This window comes from Oncorhynchus kisutch, unplaced genomic scaffold, assembly GCF_002021735.2.
Source record: "Oncorhynchus kisutch isolate 150728-3 unplaced genomic scaffold, Okis_V2 Okis03b-Okis08b_hom, whole genome shotgun sequence".
NCBI lineage: Eukaryota > Metazoa > Chordata > Actinopteri > Salmoniformes > Salmonidae > Oncorhynchus > Oncorhynchus kisutch.
In genome coordinates this window covers 7438220-7451316 of record NW_022261980.1, presented here as the reverse complement: position 1 = coordinate 7451316, position 13097 = coordinate 7438220, and the positions used below count along the sequence as shown (strand labels likewise).

General features: G+C 47.0%; 1 protein-coding gene across 5 annotated transcripts in view; it reads left to right on the top strand.

The window, feature by feature from the left end:
• LOC109877985 (GRAM domain-containing protein 2A-like) overlaps window positions 1-13097 on the top strand; it is a 37708-nt gene that overhangs the window by 17141 nt on the left and 7470 nt on the right. For all 5 annotated transcript variants that reach the window (XM_031812846.1, XM_031812842.1, XM_031812843.1 and 2 more), the window contains exons 3-8: window positions 3218-3269; window positions 4659-4731; window positions 6153-6256; window positions 10479-10577; window positions 11469-11540; window positions 12861-12920. In XM_031812846.1, the coding sequence (XP_031668706.1) occupies window positions 3218-3269; window positions 4659-4731; window positions 6153-6256; window positions 10479-10577; window positions 11469-11540; window positions 12861-12920 (460 nt within the window). The remainder of the gene's footprint in view (window positions 1-3217; window positions 3270-4658; window positions 4732-6152; window positions 6257-10478; window positions 10578-11468; window positions 11541-12860; window positions 12921-13097) is intronic.

Here is a 13097-nt window from a genome sequence, read left to right as displayed (position 1 = left end):
AGCACAGTGCCTGTGTTTTTCAATAACCATGCTTCCCTCCACCTGGGAACAAGACCAGCTGTTATTTATAGCCAGCCTCCAACAGGCAGGCAGGCAGAGGGACAAACTGTAGCCAACAACTCACCCACCTCTCTAATATGGTGCCTACCCACTATAGATATCAGCTTTGTTGTTCAAGGGAATAAATGTATTGCCACTACTCTTAGCACCTGTTGATGGCAATAAATATCTAGAGGAGTGGAGTAAACATATTGTCTTTGTCTATACTGTACAATATTACAGGATAATAAGCCGTTCCGGATTGTCCCCACCAAAACTGAAACGTTGAGGAAATCAATTCAGCAGAACTCCCATGTTTATTGTCATGTCTTAATTATTTCATTGGGGCCCATAAACATTTTAGAACCTTTTTATAAACATTCAATCATTACAACATTGTAATAAATAATAGATATAGCCTTGCTAAATGTTATCCATGGAAGATAAATACAGGCATTCTCTGTTGACTAGAGGATTATATGAGTGAGGCAGAGCTCTGTCCCAAGAGGAGAAATGAAAACCCCCAGCTATCCTCCACAGGGTTGATCCCCCGTTTACTGCAGATGCTTATAGAATGAAAACATGGCCTTTTCCTCAAACACCCTTTCCAGAGAGAGAGAGAGAGAGAGAGAGACCTTTATCTGCTATTTGTATGTGTCTCTAGTCAGCAACTGAATATTAAAATCTCTCCATTGGATCAAATCAAAAACTGATCCCAAAGACAAAACCGGTCAACAATGCAGCCCAGTTGACCAGGGTAGTGCACATCCATACTCTCTACAGTACTTGTGCAACAGACTGCCTACTGATTTCATCTTGCAGCAGACGATGGTCTCACTAGGCCCCGGGGACATGAGGCCCCTTTCCTCTCACAGCCGTGGTGCTCAGCTGCAAGCAGGATCTATTTTCTCTCCTCACAAACCCCACAGGATGTCTCAACACCTCTCAACTCTCCCTGCTGCTCAACTAGAATGAACCAGCAGAATCAACTAGAATGAACCAGCAGAATCAACTAGAATGAACCAGCAGAATGAACCAGCAGAAGCAACTAGAATGAACCAGCAGAAGCAACTAGAATGAACCAGCAGAAGCAACTAGAATGAACCAACAGAAGCAACTAGAATGAACCAGCAGAAGCAACTAGAATGAACCAGCAGAAGCAACTAGAATGAACCAGCAGAAGCAACTAGAATGAACCAGCAGAAGCAACTAGAATGAACCAGCAGAAGCAACTAGAATGAACCAGCAGAAGCAACTAGAATGAACCAGCAGAAGCAACTAGAATGAACCAGCAGAAGCAACTAGAATGAACCAGCAGAAGCAACTAGAATGAACCAGCAGATTCAACTAGAATGAATCAGCAGAAGCAACTAGAATGAACCAGCAGAATCAACTAGAATGATGTTGACATGTAAACTATATATTGTCTCCAATGTTTAGTGATAACATTCATAAATTTGCACTATGAGCACTTGTCTCTCACATATTGTTACAGTTGTTGGTTAGCTAGCGAATATTAGCCATATTAGCATAGACGTGACATCAGTCAAAACACCTCCTAATAAAACATGGTATCAAGAACAAGATAAAATGAGCTGAAATGAGCCACCTATGATTCCCCATATGACAGCTTCTTGTCATTGTTGCTAGTTATCTGGCCACCCAGAATCACAACAACACAGACTTCTGCCCCATTGAAGCGTGCGCATCCTTTTCGTGACGTTGTCAGCTAACACGTCTATGCATAGCATCAACAACCCAGGGTTTATATACGTCATTGGTATGAATACACCAGTCTCTGGGCTGTTTCTACCTCAGAGGTTTGATAGAACAAGATCTATATTAGTTGCCTGCTAACTAGCTAAATGTCCCCCAAGAGAACAATGTGATCAACCTTTCTGGGAGCCCCTCTCTTTCATTATAAAGGTGTCTGCATGCTTCCCAACAGAAACAGTTTGAGTTTGTGCGTATATTATGACCACATTTGATGACGTTTTTGGACTTGGGTAAGGGTTTTCTCGCTGTTCAGGCGCACAACATTATTTCTTGATGCAAAGCCGAAGTCTACGCTCCTTCGTTGGTGATTGGTCAATAGTAGGGTTCTTCAATGTGCACCAAACATCTTAGATGTAGAATCTCCTTGACAAAACGTCAAAATTAATGACAGATTTCTTGAGTTATCTTAGATTAATTTGGACTATTTTGAGGAAGTGTATACTAGCAGTACTCTTGCCATATTAATTATTTTCAAGAGAAGGCCTTTTAAGGGAGTACGCGGGCACACTGGTTTGTTTTGGGAAGCCGAACTGAAGCATGCTGACGCCTCTCTCTCTCTCTAATTCAATTTCAATTTAAGGGCTTTATTGCCATGGGGAACAAATGTAAACATTGCCAACGCAAGTGAAGTAGATAATAAACAAAAGTAAATAACCAATAAAAATGGACAGTAAACATTACACTCCCAAAAGTTCCTAAACAATAAAGACATTTCAAATGCCATATTATGTGTGAATAGTTAAAGTACAAAGGGAAAATAAATCAACATAAATATGGATTGTATTTACAGTGTGTGTGTGTGTGTGTGTGTTTGCTTGCAAACATGTTTGTGCTTGTACTCATGCTTGCCTGTCAGATGTACGAAAGAGTGTGTGTGGGAGGAGGGGGGGCACTGAGTTAATGTAACTAGTCAGCCCAGTTTTATAAAAGCACATTCACCTCCCTTTATGTGTGGTCGTGTTTGTGTGGTCGCGTAGTGTTTGTTTCTGTTTGAGTGAGATACCATTTGTCTGCCGTCACGTTTGCTTCCTCTACAGTCCTGCACATGTTTTGTCTGGTAGCCGACCCTGAACCATGCCGACATTACTGTCATAGACAGCAGACAAATATACACTACTACTGTTTGATTTGATGCTGAGGTCAGAGTTCACAGATGACAGTTGGATCAGATTATAGTTGAAATGTCTCACTATTCTCCAACAAGATTAAGATCAAACAAATGATCCAATAGGAGTTAATGAGATCAATAAAATCACTGTGGACCAGTGGAAAAGCTTCATCACCATGAGATTCACCATAGTGTTGAGTCTATGTCTCTAAACAAACAGGCACTGGCCTGATATATTAAAACACGAGCAGATGTCTCCTTTTCACACTATTTCCTTCATCATTTCCTCCACAGGTTGATTGACGACCTATCATATGAAGATGTGAAGAAATGCTACAGGGGTTCGGTGAGTAGCAGGTTTCCTCTCTAATGTATTATAGATCATGTCTGTACCTTATTGATTTTGCATCTTGCCTAACAAAGATAAGCCAATTACAGCCGAGTTGGATGCAGGCCAAGTCAATTGTCGATTTCCTATAAGAGTTAAATGATACACTTTATATTGGTTGACCTTTGTACTGCATATGTACTGCACATTCTGGATTGAAGTTCCTTTGACCTTTTCATGAACAATTCATCTGCACTGAGTGATTTTAAGACCTGTGTGGCAGTGAACCCTGTCATTGTTTGCCTTTAGGAGTGGTCCTTTGAGGAGTTTCCTAGTGTTGAGGGTGACTGAGGGTGACCGAGGCTAAGATACAATTTAAACGAGGCATTGTGATCCTGAAATACAAACATGTATTAGATCTGTCTATAGACTTAGACAGATCAAGGTTTGATAGTAGCCTTGAGACTCTATGAAGTATCCCACCTCACTAATCCAGCCCCAACAACTGATTATCTCCAGCCATTCAGATGTAGTACCGGTGATTTGATTGTGTTCTTCAGGCTCAGAACTCAACGGTTATTCAATAGGTGAGGAGGTTATCCATTAACTCAAACACACTCTCTTTTGGCGAGATCAGCAGGCCATCAGGCCAGATTAAAGGAACTGTACCGTAGCTGAGATTATTATCTCCATGTCTCCCGAAGGGGAATATTAAGTAGAGCTGCTGAGCCCCACAGTCACACCAGCTGGCTGCAGATATTAACAGGGGTGAGAGTTCTGACTGTCTCATGTGCTTGGTGAGAGAGGAGGGAGGGAGGGGGTGGTGCCTGTGGGCAGCAAGCTGTTATTAAGACAAGGATAGGAGGGTAAGGAGGCGGCAGTATGGGTTGGGCTGGCATGGGGTGAGCATAGGGGGGAGTCACTGTGCACTGTCGTGTTGAAACAGCAAGAGCGAGAGAGGCAGCAAGAGAGAGGCAGGAAGGGAGGACTCAGGGTGTCTGTGTCTGTGGCTGAGAAGGGCAGTGTGTGAGAGTGTGTGTGGTCGGGTTTCAGACCAGTGTTGAAGGTGAGGGAAAGGGCTCAGTGATGGTCTGAGGTGCACACTGTCGGACCGGAGTGGTGTGTGTGTGTGTCTGTCTAACGGAGAACTGCCCCCTCAAACCTACACAAAGGACACCGGTTGACATCTGACTAGTTGGAGGACAGTCCGTGTCTTGCAGTGGGGTCCGCCACGCCGTCGATGTGTGTGTGTGTGTGTGCGGCTGTGTGCGCGGCTCCAGCATGCTGAGTCTGGTGCAGCAGAGCTCTCGTCCTCTGAGAGAGAGGGCGGCCGCCGGTTTGCCGGTGCCGGTGGGAGGGAGGCCAGCCAAGGAACTGCTCATGACTCTGCCCTGTCCCTCTGCTCAGACTGTCAGCAAGTACAACTCGCAGTACCACAAACTCTTCCAGTGCGTTCCGAAGGACGAGATCCTAATGAAAGGTACTGTCAACAACAATGCTACATGCTAACATATGTTGTAGTATCTCTGTATGATGTATGTTTATTTAGGTTAACATGTGACTAGTGCTAGCTACAGTCACATGCTAGTGACTGTAGCATGTCTGTAGCTTACTGTCTATATGCTGTGCATTGACTTCAGGCTATCGCCCTATTAGCTCCATATGCTGTGTTTATGTACCGTTGGCTAACTTGCTAGCTATGGTAGCATCTATTTTTTCCCATGGCAAAAATGAAAACAAAAAAGAAACTCACTTAACTCTTCGGTCCTTTAAACACCTGTTGTATGTCAAATATTGTGAGCTACAGATAGAAAATAAATACATGTGACTCTGGATGACATAATGATGTTTGTTTCCAACATTAGGGCTGTTTTCCTAAAGAAGTTAAACCCACTTTGTGTTTTGTTCCCTTACCATGATACTACGAGTATTGCACTACTGGTATTGTCCCAGCCCTAATTCTATTATTGGTAGAAGTACTTTCACTGTCAAATGTTGTTGTCTGTAATATGTATATCGTTTCTTATGTTTCTGTCCCCACATAGTGTATGAGTTTGTCTTTTTTGTTTTTGGAACTCTATTGGCTAATCAGTGTGTTTGAAACCATCTTTCTGAGTTTCTGGTAAGGATTTCTGGTAATGGTTTCTGGTAAGGATTTCTGGTAATGGTTTCTGGTAAGGATTTCTGGTAAGGATTTCTGGTAAGGATTTCTGGTAAGGATTTCTGGTAAGGATTTCTGGTAAGGATTTCTGGTAAGGATTTCTGGTAAGGATTTCTGGTAAGGATTTCTGGTAAGGATTTCTGGTAATGGTTTCTGGGAAGGATTTCTGGGAAGGATTTCTGGGAAGGATTTCTGGTAATGGTTTCTGGTAATGGTTTCTGGTAAGGATTTCTGGTAATGGTTTCTGGTAAGGATTTCTGGTAATTGTTTCTGGTAAGGGTAACCAGTCCTCAGGCCCTGAACAGGAAGTTGTATGGTTTGAGGTCAGGTTATGCATATTAGGTCAGGGTTGGGTTTCCTTAAAGCATCGTTCCACTAAGATCAACTTTCGTCCATTTAGATTCAATGGAATTAAGATGATCGTAGTGCTAAAATGCTTTAGTGAGACACAGCCCTGTTCTATTTGAGACTAGGGGTAAAGTGATGATGGTACATAGTCTTCATCTGTTTAACGGAGATGTACCAGTTACTTTATTCAATGCCTATGAACCTATTTTAGAAGCATCTATAGGCCAAGTCAAAGATACATGAGCTATAATTATATATAATATATGCTGTTTAGCAAAGCCACTTAGTCATGTGTGCATACATTTTTAGTGAGAATCAACAAACAGTGTTAGCAATGTGCTTGTCTTGAGTTAGCAGCTATTTTGAACCTGTTTATGTCTCCTCTCCCTCAGTATACTCCTGCGCTCTGCTCCGAGACATCCTGCTGCAAGGCCGTCTTTATATCTCCAGGAACTGGCTGTGTTTCTATGCCAACCTCTTTGGCAAGGACATCAAGGTAAGTCAAGGCCTGGCAGATAATAGACAGATCGTCAATAATTAATAATATATAACACTTTTATCTGAGTTCATACATCTTAGAATGTGTGACCCCAGCTGGAACAAACCCACAACCCTGACATTGCTAGCACCACACTAATACCAGCTGAGCCACACAGGACCGCAGGACCCTCGATATCTAGATGGACAGACAGAGAGAAGTAGACAGGACCGCAGGACCCTTGATATCTAGATGGACAGACAGAGAGAAGAGAAGTAGACAGGACTGCGATATCTAGATGGACAGACATAGAGAAGTAGACAGGACCACAGGACCCTCGATATCTAGATGGACAGACATAGAGAAGTAGACAGGACCACAGGACCCTCGATATCTAGATGGACAGACATCGAGAAGTAGACAGGACCACAGGACCCTCGATATCTAGATGGACAGACAGAGAGAAGTAGACAGGACCGCAGGACCCTCGATATCTAGATGGACGTACAGAGAGAAGTAGACAGGACTGTGATATCTAGATGGACAGACAGAGAGAAGTAGACAGGACCGCAGGACCCTTGATATCTAGATGGACGGACAGAGAGAAGTAGTCCAAGTCCAACTATGTCACTACTCACCTTCAACCGTGCCCACTTCCAATTAGAACAATGTGCTGGGAGCTGTTAGTCAGGCAGCTGATAGAGCTGTTAGTCAGGCAACTGATGGAGCTGTTAGTCAGGCAACTGATAGAGCTGTTAGTCAGGCAACTGATGGAGCTGTTAGCCAGGCAGCTGATAGAGCTGTTAGTCAGGCAACTGATGGAGCTGTTAGCCAGGCAGCCGACGGAGCTGTTAGTCAGGCAGCTGATAGAGCTGTTAGTCAGGCAACTGATGGAGCTGTTAGCCAGGCAGCTGATAGAGCTGTTAGTCAGGCAACTGATGGAGCTGTTAGCCAGGCAGCCGACGGAGCTGTTAGTCAGGCAGCTGATAGAGCTGTTAGTCAGGCAACTGATGGAGCTGTTAGCCAGGCAGCCGACGGAGCTGTTAGTCAGGCAACTGATGGAGCTGTTAGCCAGGCAGCCGACGGAGCTGTTAGTCAGGCAGCTGATAGAGCTGTTAGTCAGGCAGCTGATAGAGCTGTTAGTCAGGCAGCTGATAGAGCTGTTAGTCAGGCAGCTGATAGAGCTGTTAGTCAGGCAGCCGACGGAGCTGTTAGTCAGGCAGCTGATAGAGCTGTTAGTCAGGCAGCTGATAGAGCTGTTAGTCAGGCAGCTGATAGAGCTGTTAGTCAGGCAGCTGATGGAGCTGTTAGTCAGGCAGCCGACGGAGCTGTTAGTCAGGCAGCTGATAGAGCTGTTAGTCAGGCAACTGATGGAGCTGTTAGCCAGGCAGCTGATAGAGCTGTTAGTCAGGCAACTGATAGAGCTGTTAGCCAGGCAGCTGATAGAGCTGTTAGTCAGGCAACTGATGGAGCTGTTAGCCAGGCAGCTGATAGAGCTGTTAGTCAGGCAGCTGATAGAGCTGTTAGCCAGGCAGCCGACGGAGCTGTTAGTCAGGCAGCTGATAGAGCTGTTAGTCAGGCAGCTGATAGAGCTGTTAGCCAGGCAGCCGACGGAGCTGTTAGTCAGGCAGCTGATAGAGCTGTTAGTCAGGCAACTGATGGAGCTGTTAGCCAGGCAGCTGATAGAGCTGTTAGTCAGGCAACTGATGGAGCTGTTAGCCAGGCAGCCGACGGAGCTGTTAGTCAGGCAGCTGATAGAGCTGTTAGTCAGGCAACTGATGGAGCTGTTAGCCAGGCAGCCGACGGAGCTGTTAGTCAGGCAACTGATGGAGCTGTTAGCCAGGCAGCCGACGGAGCTGTTAGTCAGGCAGCTGATAGAGCTGTTAGTCAGGCAGCTGATAGAGCTGTTAGTCAGGCAGCTGATAGAGCTGTTAGTCAGGCAGCTGATAGAGCTGTTAGTCAGGCAGCTGATAGAGCTGTTAGTCAGGCAGCTGATAGAGCTGTTAGTCAGGCAGCTGATAGAGCTGTTAGTCAGGCAGCTGATAGAGCTGTTAGTCAGGCAGCTGATAGAGCTGTTAGTCAGGCAACTGATGGAGCTGTTAGCCAGGCAGCTGATAGAGCTGTTAGTCAGGCAACTGATGGAGCTGTTAGCCAGGCAGCCGACGGAGCTGTTAGTCAGGCAGCTGATAGAGCTGTTAGTCAGGCAACTGATGGAGCTGTTAGCCAGGCAGCCGACGGAGCTGTTAGTCAGGCAACTGATGGAGCTGTTAGCCAGGCAGCCGACGGAGCTGTTAGTCAGGCAGCTGATAGAGCTGTTAGTCAGGCAGCTGATGGAGCTGTTAGTCAGGCAGCTGATGGAGCTGTTAGTCAGGCAGCTGATAGAGCTGTTAGTCAGGCAGCTGATGGAGCTGTTAGTCAGGCAGCCGACGGAGCTGTTAGTCAGGCAGCTGACGGAGAGGCAGCCGATGGGCTTGATTTGCTCATGGAGAATCAAATCAAAGTGTGTGTGTGTGTGCTTACGCATGCACACGCACGCACACACACACACACTTTGATTTGATTCTCCATGAGCAAATCAAGCCCATCGGCTGCCTCTCCGTCAGCTGCCTGACTAACAGCTCCGTGTGTGTGCAGGTTTTCAGGGAATTTATGTCAATCATGAAGCTCATCTGTAGTGCAGGAAAATTCTCAGCAACAAAAGAGTGATCAAATTAAGACCTGGCACCTGTCTCTCCTGCCTCTGGCCTCTGCAATAAGCTGGTTAGTCAGAGTGCATTCCCAGCATTCTATCTGCAACTAGACACATATCCTCCTTATTCTGCCCCTTCTCTCCAGCATCAGGGGCTTTCCCCTCCTTTATTCTGCCACTTCTCTCCAGCATCAGGGGCTTTACCCTACTTTATTCTGCCCCTTCTCTCCAGCATCAGGGGCTTTCCCCTCCTTTATTCTGCCCCTTCTCTCCTCCAACCAACTGTAATCCAACCCCGCTCTCTCTCTCTCTCCCTCTTTCTCTCTGGCATTCCCCCATCCGTGTCTCCTTCTGTTTAACTTTAAAACCATTTTGTCCCGAACCTGCCTCTCCAGTTAGTCCCCCATGTCTGGTCCAGTTAGTCCCCCGTGTCTGGTCCAGTTAGTCCCCCGTGTCTGGTCCAGTAAGTCCCCCGTGTCTGGTCCAGTATGTCCCCCCGTGTCTGGTCCAGTATGTCCCCCGTGTCTGGTCCAGTATGTCCCCCGTGTCTGGTCCAGTATGTCCCCCGTGTCTGGTCCAGTATGTCCCCCGTGTCTGGTCCAGTTAGTCCCCCGTGTCTGGTCCAGTTAGTCCCCCGTGTCTGGTACAGTATGCCCCCCCATGTCTGGTACAGTATGCCCCCCCGTGTCTGGTCCAGTAAGTCCCCCCCTGTGTCTGGTCCAGTTAGTCCCCCCGTGTCTGGTACAGTAAGCCCCCCCCGTGTCTCGTCCAGCATGCCCCCCTGTGTCTGGTACAGTAAGTCCCCCCGTGTCTGGTCCAGCATGCTCCCCTGTGTCTGCTCCAGTTAGTCCCCCGTGTCTGCTCCAGTTAGTCCCCCGTGTCTGGTACAGTATGTCGCCCCGTGTCTGGTCCAGCATGCCCCCCTGTGGCTGGTACAGTAAGTCCCCCCGTGTCTGGTCCAGCATGCCCCCCTGTGGCTGGTCCAGTAAGTCTCCCCCGTGTCTGGTCCAGTTAGTCCCCCCGTGTCTGGTCCAGTTAGTCCCCCCGTGTCTGGTACAGTTAGTCCCCCCGTGTCTGGTACAATAAGTCCCCCACGTGTCTCGTCCAGCATGCCCCCCTGTGTCTGGTACAGTAAGTCCCCCCGTGTCTGGTCCAGCATGCTCCCCTGTGTCTGCTCCAGTTAGTCCCCTGTGTCTGCTCCAGTTAGTCCCCCGTGTCTGGTCCAGTATGTCCCCCGTGTCTGGTACAGTTAGTCCCCCCGTGTCTGGTACAGTATGTCCCCCCGTGTCTGGTCCAGCATGCCCCCCTGTGGCTGGTACAGTATGCCCCCCTGTGGCTGGTACAGTAAGTCCCCCCGTGTCTGGTCCAGCATGCCCCCTGTGTCTGGTACAGTTAGACCCCCTCTCTGGTACAGTATGTCCCCTGTGTCTGGTCCAGTATGTCCCCCCGTGTCTGATCAAGTATGTCCCCTGTGTCTGGTACAGTTATACCCCCTCTCTACAAGGTATAATATTGTGTCCTCTTTTTTCCCACCTCTTTCCCCCATCATAGGTTGCTATCCCCGTGGTCTCTGTGAGGCTGGTAAAGAAGCACAAAACAGCAGGTCTGGTGCCCAACGGCCTAGCCATCACCACAGATACCAGTCAGAAGGTGAGCGTTAGCCTCTTAGCACCTCTGGGCACAGTGAATGGAAACATGACTAACTGGCATTAGTGCTGCACCACGTTCTTTCCACCAAGCACAGGTAGATGGAAAATAAACAACACCTCATGCAAACATGCTAAGCTAGTGCAAGTCAGCGCATGGTTCGGTAACACTGAAAGGGTGTCAAGGTCACAGTCTATTTTGGTAGTGTCCCTTCTTGGTTCCTCTCCACTGTGTGGGAGATAGAATGGTTCACCTGCCTGCTCCTTTACATTGGAGCAGGTTTCTTATTACTCTGTAATCTTAATGTGTTGTGGAATCTGTTGTATATGTATTGTAATGTTTTATAATTGTATAACTGCCTTAATTTTGCTGGAACCCAGGAAGAGTAGCAGCAAATGGGGATCCATAATAAATACAAATCTTTGATTTCTGATATTTTATGACTGTCTATTGTCTGGTAAGTGATTTAAGGATTCCTACTCTCTCATTGAAAATGAATTATGAAAGAGTGGTGTTTTCAGTAGAGGTACAGTACAGCCACCATGTAAGAGGAATATCACTATTGAAATATCCTCTGTCAGTGTACTAGATTAAGCCTTCATCTGTCAAATATAATCCGTGGTAGATTGAGTTACTGTTCACAATATCTATTTAGAGAAAATTGCATTCCTGGTAATGAGTTGATGTCCTAATGGATCTTATAAATGTTCCTGACATCGGGTTTTATGAGTACATGATGAAATGCTTAATACGTGTTTACATGTGTGCATGCATGAGTGTGAGCATACGTGAGTGTGTATGCTTTCATTCACATTTGAATTGGCTAATGCTCTTTCTCTCCCTTGCTCTCTCCCTCGCTCTCCCTCTCTCTCCCCCTGTCCGTCTGTCCTGCAGTATGTCTTTGTGTCTCTGCTGTCCAGGGACAGTGTGTATGATGTGCTCCGGAGGATCTGCACACACCTTCAGGTCAGAGAACACACTCACCCACACACACACCTTCAGGTCAGAGAACACACTCACCCACACACACACCTTCAGGTCAGAGAACACACTCACCCACACACACACCTTCAGGTCAGAGAACACACTCACCCACACACACACCTTCAGGTCAGAGAACACACTCACCCACACACACACAACCACACACACACATCCAGGTCAGAGAACACACGCACACACTCACCCACACACACACACAACCACACACACACATCCAGGTCAGAGAACACACACACTCATCCACACACACTGGCTACCACTACACACACATCCAGGTCAGAGAACACACAAACTCACTCACCCACACACACAACCACACACACTGGCTACCACTACACACACACACATCCAGGTCAGAGAACACACACACACACACTCACCCACACACACAACCACACACACTGGCTACCACTACACACACAAACATCGAGGTCAGAGAACACACACACACACTCACCCACACACACAACCACACACACTGGCTACCACTACACACACAAACATCGAGGTCAGAGAACACACACACACACTCACCCACACACACAACCACACACACTGGCTACCACTACACACACAAACATCGAGGTCAGAGAACACACACACACACTCACCCACACACACAACCACACACACTGGCTACCACTACACACACAAACATCGAGGTCAGAGAACACACACACACTCACCCACACACACACACACACACACACACACTCACCCACACACACAACCACACACACTGGCTACCACTACACACACAAACATCGAGGTCAGAGAACACACACACTCACCCACACACACAACCACACACACTGGCTACCACTACACACACACACATCCAGGTCAGAGAACACACACACACACTCACCCACACACACATCCAGGTCAGAGAACACACACACACACACACTCACACACACACACACACACACACACACACACACACACACACACACACACACACTCACACTCACACTCACACTCACCCACACACACAACTACACACACTGGCTACCACTACACACACACACATCCAGGTCAGAGAACACACACACACTCACCCACACACACATCCAGGTCAGAGAACACACACACACACACTCACACACACACACACACACACACACACACACACACACACACACACACACACACACACACACACACACACATCTACCACTGAACCAGCTCACTCCCACATCATCAGGTCTATAAGCCTTAAAAGTGTACAGACTGTAAAATAGTGTACTGAATATTTCCCATATCTCATCGTTCCCTCTCCAGGTCAATGGGAAGAGTCTGAGCTTGAAACACTACATGGAGGTTCCCCATACCTTATCTCTGGTAAGTGAGCTTAGAACTCTGGCCCCTCACTCCAGACTGATCCATGTCTCTTATTGGTTAGAATATTGACCAACTCCAGACTGATCCATGTCTCTTATTGGTTAGAGCATTGACCAACTCCAGACTGATCATTGTCTCTTATTGGTTAGAATATTGGTCAACTCCAGACTGATCCCT